General features: G+C 50.7%; 2 protein-coding genes across 2 annotated transcripts in view; one reads left to right on the plus strand and one right to left on the minus strand.

Annotated features, from left to right (window-relative positions):
• Positions 1 to 8,309, plus strand: part of Casp9 (caspase 9) — a 33,372-nt gene extending 25,063 nt beyond the window's left edge. The window contains exons 7-9 of the mRNA XM_023722586.1: positions 4,221 to 4,403; positions 4,993 to 5,102; positions 6,365 to 8,309. Coding sequence (XP_023578354.1) covers positions 4,221 to 4,403; positions 4,993 to 5,102; positions 6,365 to 6,457 — 386 coding nt within the window. The 3' untranslated portion in view covers positions 6,458 to 8,309. The remainder of the gene's footprint in view (positions 1 to 4,220; positions 4,404 to 4,992; positions 5,103 to 6,364) is intronic.
• LOC101581310 (chymotrypsin-like elastase family member 2A) overlaps positions 6,541 to 17,510 on the minus strand; it is a 19,868-nt gene continuing 8,898 nt past the window's right edge. The window contains exons 3-8 of the mRNA XM_012516109.1: positions 15,893 to 15,990; positions 14,440 to 14,565; positions 13,849 to 13,985; positions 12,109 to 12,254; positions 11,187 to 11,339; positions 6,541 to 6,753 (exon numbers count right to left, since the gene is read on the minus strand). Coding sequence (XP_012371563.1) covers positions 6,541 to 6,753; positions 11,187 to 11,339; positions 12,109 to 12,254; positions 13,849 to 13,985; positions 14,440 to 14,565; positions 15,893 to 15,990 — 873 coding nt within the window. The remainder of the gene's footprint in view (positions 6,754 to 11,186; positions 11,340 to 12,108; positions 12,255 to 13,848; positions 13,986 to 14,439; positions 14,566 to 15,892; positions 15,991 to 17,510) is intronic.

Genomic DNA, 17,510 nt, shown 5'->3' on the forward strand with positions numbered 1-17,510 from the left:
TTTTGGGCAGAACCGGGGATTGAACTCAGGCCCTTGCGCTTGCCAGGGAAGCACTTATTCTACCGAGCCATCTCCCTGGCCCCCAGTTTCAGTAATTAACACGCTGCATACATTCTTCCTAGTGGTAAATTGCTGTACAAGATGCGGACTTGAGATCCTATTTACAAACATGATTAGAACAAATCATTCTATTCATTAAGAGAATGTAACTATCTATCCTAACCACTCTGAATACACAGATACAAAATGGACATTCATCTGTATCCCCTTTTTTTGTTAAGTTCTGTTATTTAAGTATTATAGGTGTGTAAACTCAGCATAGGTCACAGCTTTCTGTTTTTATTTAACCATTTACTTAGTTTTTCTTTCTTTCTTTCTTTTTTCTTTTCTTTTCTTTTTTTTTTTTTTGAGACAGTATGTCTTTATTTTGCTCAGGCTGAACAGAATTCCCAGATTCAAGCAATCCTCCAGCCTCAGCCTCCTAAGTGGCTGGAACTAGTGGCATGAGTCCCCGTGCCCACCTAGCCCCTTGACCTTAATCTTACCCTTCTTCATTGTTACCTGACTTCCTGGTTTGTGGATCATGCAGTGGTAGCAAGGAGCACTAGAAGTTTTGTCCTGGGCAGTCCCTTCCACGCCGGGCTCCGTGGGGCTGGGACATCTGAAAGGCACATCAGCTTGTGCCTCAGCCTGAGCTAGCGGAGAAGTGGGCATTATTTGACCACAGAGCTGCCGGCTTGCTCAAGGGAGTGAGTATACATCCTCTCCTGTAACATGGAACCTGTGCTGGGTGTCCCTGTCTGTTATTCTGCCCTGAGGGTAGTCTAGGGCTCCGGTCACGTGACTCACCCACTACATGCTTATTGAGTACCTATTGTGTATGCCAGGCCGCCTTAGGTTGCTAGTTCCCAGGATGGAGGGAGATGACAGTCTCTGTTTCCTGAGGTTTATACCGTGATGTGTGTATCACCTCGCTGTCATGGTGCATGCTGCAAGGTTGGCTTTGCATGATAGAGAAGCCTGGGCTGGCTTTTTTCTCACTGACCAACCTAGGGCGGTTCATCTCTAGCATCCCCACAAGTGGGGCTCACAGCAAGTCTCACCTGGTAGTGGAGTTGTGATGACACGTCAGGCACTATGTATACAAGGCCTGCTTCACTTTAATAGCTCAATACTGGGACTCCCTCCACCTCTACCCGAGGACCCAGCACCATCTTAGAGCTCCCTTCCTCCCGCCCTGGTGCTGTTAGCTCAGGAGAGATCATAGGAAGGGGGAGTTTGGTGCCCTTGGAGCTATAGAAGCTGCCCCAACTCGGCCTTTCTCCGCATCCGACGCTGAGGCCTGGGGTCCTCCTTTCTCCCGGAAATCACATGAAAGACACATAGTGAATTAGAAATGAAGCTGAGTGGGGATCCTAGCTTTCTGCCTGCCCCCATCCATTCTCAGCGGCAAGGAGGACCTTTGTCACCTGTGGGCCTGTGGTGCCCCTTGGTGGACTCCTACAGGCCTACAATGCCTGGTACTTACTATTACTTATTATCACTACCTACTGGAAGTCTTCCTAAAGACTCCCTTCCATGTATGAGGTCAAGTGAGATGGCCTGTGTCCCCTGTAGTCCTGTCCGTCCCCTGCATTAGCACCTGCTTCTGGGACTGAGATGACCTTGCTCCCCTGGTGGCTCTTTACAGGCAGGGCCAGGCCCTTCAGCCCTGCAGACAGGTCCCCAGCCGGCCATGGCTCACGTTCTGGTTGCATCCTATGTAGATTCTAATTACTTGAATTTAGACTAGAACTGTGTCAAACTATCAAAGCAAAACTTGAGATAATGTGTCCCACGGCCATGAAAACAAAACACATCAAAACTTACTGGAGATAGCAAGATTTCAAAGTTGGATTAAGGAGACTAAGATGGATTAAGGTGTCCTGACTAAGACACGCCCCTTTGGAGTTGCAGCCCCTGCTCTGTCAGGCTGTGTGACTGGGTGTTTAAGGCTTTTGCCACATCAGCCAAGGACAGATGTACAGAAACAACACTGTCTGTCTTGAAGTCTGGTGACTATTGAATTAATTAATTAATTAATTAATTGTCTTTTTGAGACAGGGTCTCACTATGCAGCTCAGGCTGGCCTTGAGCTCACATTGTAGTTCAGGCTGGTCTTGAACTTGCGAAGATCCTCCTGCCTCAGCTTTCCGAGTGCTGGGATTACAGGTGTGCACCACCATGCTGGGCACCAACTGTTGAATTAGTATTTTAAAATTTGCCATTACAATGTGAAGATAATTAACTACTTGGCAGTACTCATGGTTGACCCAGTGTCTCCTGAATGGGAGGCACTGCTTTGCCACTGGGTTACTCCCTTAGCCCAGCTTTTAAAATTTCGTTTTCAGACATGGTCGTTAGGTCTCTCAGTGGCTCAGGCTGGCTTCAGACTTGTGATCTTCCTGCCTCAGCCTCCTGAGTAGCTGGGATTACAAGTGTGTACCACCACACCCAGGTAAAATAACCTATAAAATCCTCCAATAGTGAAAGTCCCCTCTTCACTAAGAAAGTAGGACAGGGCTGGAAAGTCTGGCTCCAGGTCATTGATTTGGGAGTGCCGGCAGGTATAGTGCTGCGCAGTGTGACTGTTAGGTCCCCCACGTTGGCCCCCACCCAACTTGAAGAGAAAAAGCTCCTGACAGACCAGTCTGTTCAAACAGGAAGCCCCCTCACTCAGTCTGAGAGACTGAATCTGTTTATCAGGATGGTTCTCAGGCCTGGTCCTGAGGCTTGCAGGAAGCCCTGTACATCTGCAGATGCCACTGTCATCCTGCATGTCCTTTCCCCAGAGGCACCAGACCCGCCAATGACCCCTGAGAAACCACATTTTCTTCCATCCCCCTTGGTGGGACTCCCCCTCCCTTGCTTAAACTCATCTATAGAAGATGTTCCCTTCCTTTGTCATGGCCAATGGCCTTCTCGCCCTTGGCCAGGCCACACTGAGTCTAAACCAAAGATATTGCTGTTTGCTTCAATCACGCCTGTCCTCGTGGTCTTGGACATTCCCTGGGGTCTAGCCTGACAGTGACCACTTGGCCACGCCAGGCAGTTGTCTCCATCAGGCCAAACTGTCAGTCTGGGGGTTACTGTCCTTCAGAATTTCAGAGATCATGCCAAGAAGGAAGAAGGAAACCTCAGTGTGCCACAGGGGTTGTGCATTTTGCATGTCGAGAGAACACACTGTCTTGGGTACTTTTCTCTCATGCTGAGACAAAATGCCTGATGCCCAGAATTAAGGAAGGAGAGGTGTATTTAGCTCACAGTTTGTGGAGGTTTCAGTCCTTACTCAGCTGACTCCAAGACAGTGGCATGCGGCAGAGGGCAGCTGTTCATGGCGGTAGAAAACAGCAAGACAGCAAGAGCAAAAAGGGAGGTACACCAGAACAGGCCTCTCCCTCCCTTAGATTTTATGCAGGCTCCCTGCCCCAGGGTGGGTGCAACAGTCACACCCACAATCCCACCATTGGACTGTGAATCAATCTTTTTTTTCCATAATTTTATTGAGAAACAAATAGCAATGAGACAGTTTCAATCCAAATTGGTAGGACAGATTTAACAATTAACACATTGCATACATTCTTCCTAGTCCGTGAATCAATCTTAAAACTAGAACCCGTCCCAAGATTGCATGAGGCTTTGGGGGGACATCTAGACACAAACCATAATACACACCTCTGCCCGCTGGTAATTATTCTTTGGTTCTTTTTTTTTTTTTTTTTCCAGTTATTCTTCTGGGAGAATTAATTTTGCCTTTCAGGGAGTTTGGAATTAATGTGGCTCTGTAAGGACCAAGCCATACATAAAACAGGCACCCCTGTCCCCTCGGCTAGGCTTTCATGTCAGATGTGTGGAGGGAGGGTGATGTGAATGGAGCCGCAGCTGGCATCCTTGTCTGACTCACCATACCCTTTTCCCACCTCCTCTCTGATTCTGTCCCCTGATGAGATTCTCTGCTCATCCCCACCACCTCCCACCATCCTTAAGGTACCCTCATATACTAATCAGGTTTCTGTTGCTATGAAGAAATACCTGAGGCTGATTGCTTTATAAAGAAAAGAGGTTGATTGGGCTCACAGTTCTGGGAGTCTTAAGAATGAACATGCTCTGACTGTGCTTGTCAGGAGAAACATTGATGTTTTTATTTCACGGACAAGTGGCATTGGTTTTGCTTCCCACAGAGCAGAGGGACCATGGGTTTGAGGTGGCCGGCATGTCCCCCGATGCCGACGAGGCTTCTGCCAGCAGCCATGAGTCAGATGCTGCCCCATTCCAGGAAGACCCGGGGCCCATGGACCAACCTGATGCAGTGTCTAGTTTGCCCACACCCAGTGACATCCTCGTGTCCTACTCTACCTTCCCTGGTGAGCATGTCTCTCTAGCCAGAGGTCCCCATCTGTCCAAGTGGCGGCTGTGGTGTCACGGGCAGGTTCTGTGCTGGGGTGTCTGTGGGACTCCGAGCAACAGACTGTGTCTCTCTGAGCCTCAGCTCAGGGTCAGGCTCGTGAGGCACTGGGGGCACAGTTTAAGGAGTCACAGCCCTTGGGCTTGTGGCCTCGCTTGCCTTTCCTTCCTCCAGCCCTGCCTCAGCCTTCTTACCTTTAAGATGGGGTTGGGGGCAGTTATGAGTGCCCTGCTGCGACCTGGTGCGGAGCGGGGGAGAAAGCACATTGCTTCAGTATTTGCCCTGCAAGGGAGTCATGTGAGTTTTGGCAGGTGTGGTGTCCTTGCTGGGACAACACAGAGTCACAGCCACAGTCAGGAGCTGGTCAAAAGAATGAGGGAAGGTCACAAGTGACACCGAGCTGCAGGGCGTGGGCCGTCCCTGTGTGTAGTGTCTGGAGATCGAACCGAGGGCCGCTTTGTGGATGGGTCACGGTCAGGAGCTGGTGGGAGCGCCGGTGTTTGGCAAGGCAGTGGTGCCAAGCGGTGTGGGGTTTCTTCCTCCCCAAGGTTTCGTCTCCTGGAGGCACACCACGCGCGGCTCCTGGTACATTGAGACCCTGGACAGCGTCCTGGAGCGGTGGGCTCCTTCTGAAGACCTGCTGACCCTGCTGCTCAGGGTGAGGGGCGCTTTCCTCCCGAGGGTGGGGCTGGGCTGCTGGTGGCCCAGTGTGGCCTCTGCAGGGCAGGCAGGCTGCTGACACATGAGGCATGATGGTGGCTGAGCCTTAGGGCTGTGAGTGTTGGCAAGCTGGGGACTGAACCCAGGCTCTTTACCCTAAAGTACATCCCAAGCCTCTTCTGCCTTTTATTTTGTGAAGGTCCAGCTAAGTGGCTCAATTGCCCAGGCTCAGCTTAAACTTATGATCTCTCTGCCTCAGCCTCTCAGAGATTAGAGTTATAGGCCTGTGGCACTGTACCAGGCTGGGTGGACACTTTGGCTTTTCTTAATGTGGAACACGACTGCCTTTTCCCAAGGGACCACATTGCCCTGCCTTGTAGGAGGTCCCCAGGTAGACTCCTCCTGGCTGTCCTCAGTGCCAAGTTGGGACAGCTCAGTGGCCAGAGCATGGTGGCTTCGAAGGCTGGCTGAGCCCTGCCCTTCCCCTATACCTTTTGTCTTTTGCTCTTGGCCTGGAGCATCCTGACTCTCCTTCAGTGCGCCTTCCTGTTTCCTGGGAGAGGCCCTGCGACACTGTGGACAGCCAGTCAGAGCCCCTGGCTGCCTGGGCGCGGGGGGAGGGATGCTGCTGTGTCCCTCTAGGTCCGCCCTGTGTTTTGTCCCGGGATAGGGACGCCAGGCCTGGGGTTGCTGAGAGGGAGGGACTTTCTGGGCAGAGCTCTGCTCACCAGACCCCAAGACATGAGACAGGCAGGGCAGGGAACTCAGGTCCCTCAGAGGCCACTGGGCCAAGCAGGGCAGGGATGGAGGACACCCAGGGCCAAGCCTTGCCCTGGATCTGGTCCGGAGCCTTGTCTCTTCTCTTGACCTTTCCTCATGCACACCGTTCAGCCTGAGTGGAACTCGATGACCTTGTAAGGCTGACGTTTTCATTTTTATTCTTTTGTTGTTTTGGCTTTTTGAGATGCAGGTCTTGCTTTGTAGCTCAGGCTGAACTCACGATGTAGCCCAGGCTGGCTTCGAACTCAAGAGGATCCTCCTGGCTCAGCCTCCCAAGTGCTGGGATTATAGGTGGTGCCACCAATCAAGCGATCTTTGTGTTCCTTAGCCGCGTAGTCGGGTGCTCGCTGTATAACCACTCGGAGGCAGCAGGGGGAGCTGTTCTTCCTGGGCTCACTTAGCAGACACCCTGTGGGCCCGTGAACTCTCCATTCACCTGAGAGCGCAGCGCTCACAGACTTGCCGTGCTTGTTTTTCCAGGTTGCTAATGCTGTGTCAGAGAGAGGGGTTTACAAGCAGATTCCTGGTTGCTTCAATTTCCTCCGGAAAAAACTTTTCTTTAAAACTGAATGAAATCAGGGCTGCCCGTCTGCTTCATCATTGGCCCCACAGCTTCCTGCTGCTGCAGGCCTGGAGGGAACTGAGGCCACTGTGACCTACAAGTCAAGGACTTTGGATCCGGGCAACTCCCGTCCCTCATCGTGCCATACACTGCCCTCAGCTGCGCCTAGAGCAGAGAGCAGCGTCCAGGAGCAGAGGGGGAGGACCAGAGAGCTGTGGACACCACGCGGCGTCCGCCTCAGAGCTGCGGCCTCGCCTGTCATCCTGTCCTCTCCAGAGCACTTCTCCTCAGCCCCCACATTGCTGCCCTGTGGGCCAGATAAACCTTGGTCCTGGGGTCATCCTGGCCCTGAGGGATGCTTTGTGCCAGCCCTGGCCTCCCGTCACCAATGCCAACGGCAGCCCTCCCCGAGCTGTGCTGGCCACAACCATTTTCAGATGTTACCACCTGTGTCCTGGGTGACAGAGCTGTCCCCACTGGAGAAACAAGGCTCTACATGGAGCTGGGGCCACAGAGAAACTAGTGTTTCTCAGGTCAACCAGCTTCGGCTACAGGAGTCTTAACAGCTGGGTCTGGAATTCTCAATGAGGTGTGAACAGTGGTTAATGTTTTTATAGAGTTATTTAGTCTTAAAAAACAAATCTTAGGTGAATATGGATTCTTTTTGGCCTTCGTCCCTCATCATTTTGCTCCAGGTCCTCATCTTCCCTCATAAAATAGACTTTTGCTATTTTGAAAACATTTCCCAGAGTCAGGTATCTCAAAAGAACATAAAATTGTTAGAATGACTATGGCCGTGGTGGCAATCCTATGACATGTGTGTTGTGTTTAAGACAAAAAATGTTCATGTATGAGTTGTTTTTCCTAAACTCAAACTCCCATTTCCAGGGTTGTGTGCAGTGCTGGCCCTTCGTGATAAATACTGGGTTTTGGTTGCAGTTGGACATTCATCTCTAAAAGGTTCGCCATCACTGTCTCCAGTGTAGTGCAGAGGTAGGGCACTTACTGACACGTGTGGGGCCCCAGGTTTGGTCCCCAGAGCCACCAAGAAATATAAAATAAACCACAACAGCCCCATTTCCCAGGCCTAGTTTCGCTTGATTGCGCCTTGATCCAGGAGTGACTGAAGTGGGGCCCATAAGCCCAGAGAGGGTGAGATTCTTGTCCAGTGGAGCGCAGGTCCCCAGTGCAGATAGCTAGCTGATCTAGGCCCCCTGTCCCGTCCCCCATCTCCCATGTGTCCTCTTTGCTGAGGCACCCAGGAATGCACAGCATCCTGCACTTTCCCATTCTCAGGATCTGGAAGACTTTTGCTAATAAGACTCTGACCATAGTGAGATTCATGCTGTTGTCATTTTATTATTCTTCCCCTCCTGCCACCTCCCGGGATCTCACAGTCCCAGAGGCTCCTTTGGTCAGTTGTTTGCGATCACCTGTGGACACACAGGAAGCAGGTGGTGACCCCAGCAGCAGAGCCGCCCTGGCGCTTGCCCACTCGGTCCCTGTGGGAGTGACAGGGCTTGTGCACAGCTCCTGCCTGCTGCCCTGAGTGTGTGTGGGAGAAGTGGAGGGTGCAGCTCTCCCTGAGCAGCTGAGTCTGACCGTAAAGATAGCTCTTCACCTACAGTCCTGATTGGACTTCAGGTCAGGGGCCCTGGGGACCCCTCCAAGGGACAGCGAGCTCTGTATGGGTGGATGTGGTTTTTACATTTCATTTGTTTCTCAAATCAAGTTGCTCTTTCAGGGCACAGATGCCTGTAAAGGAGTGTCTATAACCTGCTTTTTATTTTTCTTTAATGTGGCACTGTGTATTGAACCCAATGTTTTTGCCTTGAGCTTTACCACTAGTCTGTTTTCATTTTTTATCTTTTTTTTTTTGGAACCGGGGATTGAACTCAGGCCCGTGCACTTGCCAGGGAAGCGCTTATTCCACTGAGTCATCTCCCTGGCCTTCATTTTTTATCTTGAGAGAGGGTCCTGCTAAGCTACCAAATGGCCCCAGGCTGGGCTCCTACTCATGATGCTTCTGCCTCAGCTTTCCAGAGTGCTGGGATTACAGGCATGAGCCTCCACATCTGGCAGGCCATGATGTGGAGGCCTCCAACAGGATCCATCAAACATCTTTTCTGTGGTCCTAGGGATAGAACCTGGGGCCTTCATGCGAAGAAGATGCTGCTCCCCTGAGCGCCTTCCCTGGCCCCTAAACATTCTGCTCTGCCAACTTCATGAGCTAGGTCTGGGTAGTGCACTTCCGCAGGGCAGCGAGCAATAATATTCAGGGACATCTAGGGCAGTGCCGAGAGGATAAAATGCGGAAGCTGACACAGCAGCCCTGCCTTGTTCTGTGTGGGACAGCGTTTAGCTGGTCAGAAGAGTGACCCAGATCTGTGTGTTGAAAAAAAATATGTTCTACTTCGTGGTGGAGGAGCACAACACTGTTTAGGTTAGAGACCATGTGTGTTGGCAGGCCTGGTGGCACATGCTCGTGATCCCTGCATTCTGGGATGGAGCCCGAGGCGGAAGAAACACAAGTTGGAGTCCCACGGGGGACTTAGCATGATCCTCTCTCAAGATAAAAAGTCAAAAAAAGGGTTGGGGATATAGCTCAGCATTAGGCCCAAACTTTAACCTGCTGTAAAAATAAATAAAACATAGATGAATTTAAAAAAGGGAACTGTGTGTGTATCTGTACATATGTAGGTCTTATTTTTTTATGTTTTTGGTATGAAGGATTAAACTCAGGACCTTGCGCTTGCCAGGTAGGCGCTTAGGCTGCTGAGCTGTCTCCCCGGCCCTACAGGTCTTTTAAGATACACATAAACCCTTGAAGACGGCACATGGAGTTGTTACCAATGTTTCTCTGCGGCAGAACTGCAGATACAAGGTGAGCGGCGCTTGTACCTTTTCATTTGACATGCTTGGTGTGCTTTAGTATTTTTATAATGAAACATCTCACCATTTATTAAAACAACCTAGATTCTGCCTAAGGCTCATGTGCGCTATTCAACAGATGTGCACTAAAGCAATGAAAGCCCTCAGCCACCTGAGTGTTCCCCCTGCTCCCCCCGCTGTGCCTTTTGCTGGCAGCGTCCTGGGCTTGTGCACCTGTCTAGGCTTACAGAGGCATGCGCTGCCCCCTTCCTCGCATCCAGGGCCATTGCTGTGAGCTGCACAGGTGCAACGTTGTGACTGTGGGCTGGGACCACTGCAAGGCTCCACAAGCCCTCTGCAGCTGTGATGGTGGCCTCCACCAGAGGCCAGCTGGCTTTTGCCCCAGCCACTCCTGGCACCCATCAGCGGGCATCTGTGCTTCCCTGGCTGCTGTCCCGTGAACATTGGGCCTCTGCCCAGCTGCAAGCTAGGTTCGCCTTTCCTGCTGATGCCCTCGCCATCTGGCCTGCTGGGGCACGCCTGGCTCTGTGTCTGGGAAGAGCTGAGACTGGGGCAACGAAACAACCGTGCCTGGCCCCTGCCTTGGTCCTGAAGGTGATGCCAACTGCTGGGCTGCACATGCTGCAGCAGGGGCTGGAAAATGAGCCCAGGACTCAGCATCTCTCTGAGCTGTCTGTGAGGCTGCTCAGAGATGCCAGTGGCACAGCAAAAGCTGACCTCACGGGCCAGTGAGTTAGCTCAGCGGACTAAGTGCCTGTTTTGGCAAGCACAGGGACCAGGGTTCGATCCCCAGCCCTGCTCTCTACTCCAGCCCTGGGGCTTGCTGAGCCAGCAACAGAGTCTGGGCATGTTGGTGCATGCTTGTAATACCAACACTGGGAAGGCTGAACACAGGAGAATCACTATAGGTCCAAGCTGTGCAGTGAGACCTTGTACCAAATACATAAATGAAACAAAACAACAAAAACAACAACAACAAAACAAAAAAGAAACCTGACCTCAGAGTTACCTTTGCCAACCTTGAGTCTTGGCTTTACCCAAGGATATAAAAAAGAAAACAACCCAACAACCACACAATCCCCACAGTTGGCCTCTATCTGTCTTGATGTTCCATTTTTCTCAGACAAACTCTTTGGAGCTGCTGGTTTCCATGGCCATTTGTTGGCAAGGCAGAGCCAGCAGACAGACATGTCACTGTGGAGCCTGTGGGGGACATGGATAAATGGAGGCCACCTGCTTCCTCCCACCCTGTGCACTCCTCCTGGGTGCCCAGGGCATAGCTGCCGCTGCACTCTTGGCTCTGCAGGGGTGACAGTTTAGTTCAGTGCACCTTAAGAGGATGAAATCAGATCCTAGTGTCTTCTACTTGGTGGGCTCTGTCACCAACCCTGCCAGGCTTACCTGCTGTGGCTCATACCAGTACTAAGCCAACCTGCTTTAGTCCAAGTCTCGTTTTACAGTAGAGCAACTGAGGTTGTGTGTGTATGTCTCTCTCTCTCTCTCTCTCTCTCTCTCTCTCTCTCTCTCTCTCAGAGGGAGCTCAGTGAGAAGGCTCTGGGTTCAATCCCAAGTACCACACAGACACACACAGACACACACACACACAGACACACTCACTCACACACACACACACACACACACACACAATATACAACTGAAAGAAAGAAGAAGGAAGAACAAAAATGCAAACCATCAGGGGATCTCTGGCTGTGGGTGCTCAGCTGCCAGGGGTGCTCAGCCCCCTCAGTGTCCTTGGAGGAAGGGGGTTCTAGACCCCCAGAATGAGGCCCTTGTGGGACTGAGTAGACCAACAGGAGCCACGGGACTCAGGGTTGGTCCGGTTCTTACCTGATTGATCCAGTCTATGAAGGCAGAGACCCGGGTGAAGACGGACGGCTTGCGGAGGTAGTTGCAGCCCAGAGTGGACCCAAAGCTGACCACGCCATGCACTTGCCATGAGCCGTCATCTGCCTGGCAGTTCAGCGGCCCGCCAGAGTCCCCCTGGGGAAGCCGAGTGGGAGGTAAGGGCTGCGCAGGTGCCACCTGCTGGAACCCTTACCCTCAGAGCATTCATCTCTAACGGCAGACGTCTCTGTGCTCTGAAACCAGCCTTGTGCTCACAGCGCTAGGGCCACCATCTGCTACTCCTTCCTGTGACCAGGTGGTGCTGCCACCTGGGGGCCTATGTGGGTGGAATGTAGGAGCACAGTTGCTCTGAAGTCTCAAGTCCCTTCCAACTGTCCCCAGGCCACTGTAGTATCTGGTGAAGACCCTGTCTCCAGGGAGGCTTCTACAGCAGCCGCCTTGAGGGAACACCTGGGGCCTTAATGGGGTTAATTCAACAAATAAATGGCAGTCACCTCAGAAAGGTTCTAACCCAGAAAAATACTTCCTTTTGGTTCATGCTTACACAGCAAAGAGGAACACTGGTAAGAAGAGAACTTGAAGAGACCGTGGGAAGGATTTCCCCACAGTGAGCCAGGGTGAGCAGCATAAGGAGAATCAAAAACATTCCTTCTAGGGGCTGGGGAAATGGCTCAGTAGATAAACGCTTCCTTCGCAAGCACAAGGGCCTGAGTTCAATCCCCGGTTCCCGGGGGGAGGGGGGAATTCCTTCTGGATGTAACAAGGACAAGGGGCAGGTTCTAATATGTCCAGAGCTCCTCAGTGCTTTTGCCAGGAGGCAGGAGGGCGGATGCTTGGGCCCTGGGTGTTCTCCCCATTCTAGCTTCATTTTGCTGTAGTGGCAGTACCTGGTTTTCATACTCACGTTGCAGCTGGAGGTGACACCATCTCCTCCAGCACAGACCATTCTGGTGTTTACGGAGCTGCCCCACCAGGTCCGGCTGGAGCACGTGGCGTAGTCCACGACCAGCAACAGTCCCTGCTGCAGGATGTCAGGGCTTTGTCCATTGGCTGAATGAGACCAGAGGAAAGGTGTTAGAGGGACAAAGAATTCTCCTGAATGAAAAGAGATTGGGCCCACCTGATAGGTTTTCTGAGTGGCCCTTGTTAATTTCTTCCAGGCAAAAGCTTGTAACAGTTGTTCCAACTGTGCACTCATGGTCAACTGGTTAGTGTATTGGCCACTGCTGATTGGCCCAGGGGTGATCATCTAACACACTCTAAGCCAATGGGCTCCTTCCCTGGGATTTGGGATAGAGACCTAGATCCTAAGAGAAAGGCTGAAGGTGGCAGGCATTTTCTTCAATGGAGAAAATCTACAAGAAAAAAAATCCAGGTGGACAATTTCCTGAGTTTCTTACAGGTTTCCAGTCCCTGGTTCTAGGCTGTTTCTGATGCTGACCGTCTGTCTGCCCTTCAATTGAAGCTTTTAAATCCTTGTAATGAATTTTCATGTTGGCCGATGTTCATGGGCCTCTGACACTTATCTTACATATGGCAGTGAGGCTGCTGGCATCTAAAGTTGGGGGAAAAATTTCCAGTATGGTGAGTGGGAGTTTTTGCCCCTGTCACTCAACTCCACTAATGTCTCCATTAGCACTAATAGGAACAGGAATGATTATCACTTTGCACTTTCCAGGGCTTCCCTGACAGGGCCATCCTCAAAGCCATATTGATTCCTGCTTCTGAGGTGAGACATTGAGAAGCAGAGAAATTAAGTGTTTCCTGCAGGACCTCCGTAATTATCACACAGTTATTAATATTGCATATTAATCACCAGTGGCCCATACACTAATCAAGCATGAGTACATAGTGGGGATGAATATGGTAGCATTTTGCAACATATAAAGCATTTTCCCACTTGTCATTCCTTTCAGTCTTCACATTAGAGTTTCTATTTTGCAGATGAGGACTCTGAGGTTCCAAAGTGACTCATCAGAGCATACGGAGTGAGCAACAGAGATGGGGCTAAAAGCGAGCATTTGGACCCTCCCTGGCCCTGTTCATCTGGGGTGAGGCAGGTTCTGGCCTGGTGTGCTCTGGGTAGACACCTGTGGTCTTGCCTGTGTGGTAAGTGTAAGGTATGTCCTCTGCCCTCCTGGCTTCTGCTGGGTGTTTGTACGTCCTTGTCACTTGGAGGTGGAGGTCTTTAACCTCCTCAGCATGAACATCTATCTCTAGAGCCTTTCAGACCTGTGCTGGTTTTCCAAGGGAAGGGCAGGTGCTCTGTCTGTCCACGGTGGCCTAACATCATCAGACTTTGGTCCTCGGAGTTCTGGGAAGGGCCACTCAGCCAGTAGCTGTTCCCAGTTCCCAGTTCTCAGTGGGAGGACCAGGTGGCACAGGGCACTGGTTTGGATATGGGGTGGGAGGCTCTGATGGTGGCCCCAGGGAGGTTGATGGGGCTCCAGAAGCCTTAGGTCACAGGGTAAATGCTTCTGTGGATTCTGGCCTTGGGTCACGCTGATGTCGCATGTACGAAGCTACTGTGTCTTTGTTAGTGCACTAAGCTCTTCCCAGGAATGATAAGCTTTAATCCTGGGTGATGTGTGGTGACAGTTCCTCCCTTCCCTGCCAGGGCTCAGGGCACCCAGCTCATATTTACTCTGCAGCCGGCCCCAGCCTGTGACATAGCAGGGGTAGTTGTTGGGCAGGATGGTGCCCGCAGGGGGAAGGCAGGCCAGCTGGATCTTGTCACTCAGGGTGACGGCTTTAGCCAGTTTGACCAAGGCGATGTCATACCTGCATGAGGAGAGAGGCAGAGGGTGAGCAGAGAGGGTTCACTGCTCCTGCCCTTTGAGGAGCTCAGAGGCCCTTGTCATTCCACAGGTGCCCTGTCTCCAGGCTGTGTGTGCAGGCCAGCAACAGAGCATCTCTGAATGTAAAAGATCTAGCTGGGATGTGAAGAGAGCCTGCTCAACTCCTTTAGCAGCCAGGGGCTACAAGGCAGTGCGCGCATGCCTGAGGCTTGCCAAGCATTATGAGCCCCACAGAGTCAATGAAACACGGGGTGTGACATCCTCAGGTGCAGTGGGCAGGACAGCTGGCTGCTCCCACAGACTCTGCCTCTCCCTCCCCGGCACAGCCTGGAGCTTTGGGGCTGGCTCCACCTCTGAATGGTCAGAGCTAGGATGGGGATGACAGTCCTGGGTGGCTCTACCTACCCCAGCCCCAAGTGCACCCAGGCAGAACTCACCCATTGGCGAGGTTGGTGTTCCATTTTGGGTGCACCACATAGCTGGACACAGAGATGGCCACAGAGCCAGACTCATCTGTGGAGAGGCTGTGACGGCCAAGCACCACTCGGTACGTATAAGAGTTGCTGTCAGGAGCCAAGCAGAGGTTGTTAGCTCCCTCCTCCCTTAAGCTCGTGGTCAAGCCACCCACCCGTAATCTAGGGTCAGGCAGTATTGTGGAGGCCACTGCCAGGGATTGGGGTTTATTTTCCACAGGGGCAAGAAGTTCTAACATAAGGCAAATGACGTACCACCCTCACTATAAGTACACAATAATACAACTCTCCTAGACTAGGCTACAGTGTACAATCAAAGCTGTGATCACATGAATTACATTGTTATAAAAGGCATGAGCTGGACATAGAGGACACAGGAATCTTTGCCCTCTGGGGCTCTTTAGTTTATTTGCCCCTCTCGTTTTCAGGTGGGGACATGAGCCCAGAGAAGGCACTGAGCCCAGGGAGAGACTGGAACTAGAGCCCTGGTGTCTGAGTCCCGGCCTCTATTATCTTTCCCACTAGGGTATAAATGAGGTGGGAGATGAGTCTGCTCCCTGCAAGGGACACACCAGCCTGAGGGATGTGGTGACACACAGGTGAGTCCTGGCTGCTGTGAGACAAGGCAGAGTCACAGGGAAGGGAGTGAATAGTGAACAAGTGGCATAGAGCTTTCTTTCTTTGAGGCCTTTAAAATTGGTATATTAATGAATGCATTTCTTTTGGTGGCAGGGCCTTGCCTGGAGCTCATGGTGATCCTCCTACTTCAGCTTCCTGAATGCTGGCGTTACAGGAGTGCGCCTCCACACCTGGCTATCAAGGACTTTCACTGAGCACTTACAGAGTACCAGGCCCTTTCACATATCATCTTCTTTAGTCCATTAAACTCAGTTATATCATTTTTGACAAGTAATGATTTTAAAACTTGCCGATGTCATTAAAGGAACACAAGGGCCAGCAAGATAGCTCAGTGGTCTAAAGCGCCTGCTTAGGCAAGCTTAGGCAACCACAGTGACTGTTTAGGTCACAGCATGTGGTACTCAGGTTCAATCCCTGGTACCACATGCCATGCCAGACCTGTCCCCAGGGTAGGTTGATCCAGTCACAAAAAAAAAAAAAAAAAAAAAAAAAAAAAAAAGGAAGCGCAATTCTAGATGCAGAAGCCATATTTGGTTCCCCCAAGAGGGCAAAGATTGAGTTGTCCCCTTCTCTACCACCTCCCTCAGTGCCTCAGTCCCCACCTTGTCCAGCCTCCCACTGACCCCCAGGCTGAGTCCCAGATGGACCAACGCTGATTGGGCCAGGCACATGGCTCTGCAAGGCTCCTGTGCCTGGAGGGGTGCGGCCCTTGGGCTAAGGTGTCAGAGGGGAGTGCAGCCTCAGGCCAGGCAGCCTGGGGCCAGAGAGAGCTCATTACCTGACACAGTGGGCAGCTGTCAGGACCCATTTGCTGTTCACCAGGGACCCTCCACAGGTGTGGAACCAACCGTTCCTACTGCTGTACTGCAGGGAGACCTGTGGGAAGGAGGGTGGGTACCCAGGTGGCCGAGACAGCCGGGCTGAGGGTCCCAGGTGTTACTACCCCTTCAGATCGCTGCATTGCCCTCTTTGGAAAACACAGCCCATACAGGCATAAGTGTGGATACACACACACACACACACACACACACACACACACACACACATACACACACATTCACGCACAAAGCCACACACGTGTCTCCTCATCCTGCTTTCCTCTTCCTTATCACACCCCTCATCTCCTGATGGTGAAGATTTCACCACCCACTTCTTTATCCCTCCACCCCTCCTAAGACAAACTCAATGAAGTTCTCCACATCTCTGCATTCCAGCTTGCTAGGCGCTCTGTGTCCGTCTCTGTCTCTTTCTCTGGGTCTGTCTCTGTTTCTCTTTTTGTCTCTCTTTGTCTTTCTCTCAAAAACTGCTCTACGTACCCCATAGATAAGGCCCTACAAGGGGACTCTAAATTATTATTATTATTATTATTTTTTCTGGAACTGGGGATTGGGGAACTCTAAATCATAATCCTCTAGGACAATTGGGTCATTTTGCAAAATCAAAGGGCTGAACACAACAGTCAAGCCAGTAAATTATGCCAAACTAGGACAGATTAATAAGCAAAAAACCTCTTCATCAGTAATTTTCCAAAGGCTCAAAGATACGCTTTGCTTGAGCTCAACATACATTTTTTAATTTTCTTTTTCTTTGTTTTTGTTTTTTTTTTTGCGGAACTGGGGATTGAACTAAGGCCCTTGCGTTTGCCAGGGAAGCGCTTATTCCACTGAGCCATCTCTCCTCAACATATATTTTTTTCTTTGCGTTTATTTTTTATTTCCCCAAGGAGAGCAATTTATTTATTTATTTATTTATTTATTTATTTATTTATTTATTTTGGCGGAACCGAGGATTGAACTCAGATCCTTGCGTTTGCCAGTCAAGCGCTTATCCTACTGAGCCATCTCCCCGGCCCCAAGGAGAGCAATTTATATAGGATTTTGGTATACCCAACCTTTTCTCATTGGAGTCTAATGAAATAAATTCATTTCTAACACTGGAAACCCAGTCATAGAAACCAACAACAACGAAAAAGGAAATAAAAGTTTTAGGCCTAGGAAAGCAATTGATCAGTTTACATTTGGCTTCCAACTTGAGTGGGTATTTTGGTTTCATTCATATGCTTAAAGCATTCTCTGTGCTTTGTAAATTTGTACACTACCTTTACAGGGTTGACTCTTTCTTCTTTATGCTTTCTGCTGGTACTAAGAGAATTTGCCATTTAAGGTTACTTAGAGAGCTTACAGCCAGACAAATACAAAGTAACAAGTTGAGCTTTTCTGTATTACAAAAAAAGGTGACTCAGCCACAGCCAAATTTATTATGAAAAAGGGTCTTAAGTAAATAAGATAGAGTAGTAAAATACAAAGAGACATATACCTAGAGAGCAACATTTTGGATGTGAGAGGATTTTGTATGTTTTTGCCCTAAATAGCAGCAAAAAATGTAAGAGTCAAGCA

This window comes from Octodon degus, unplaced genomic scaffold (assembly GCF_000260255.1).
Source record: "Octodon degus isolate 3935 unplaced genomic scaffold, OctDeg1.0 scaffold00092, whole genome shotgun sequence".
NCBI classification, from domain to species: Eukaryota; Metazoa; Chordata; class Mammalia; order Rodentia; family Octodontidae; genus Octodon; species Octodon degus.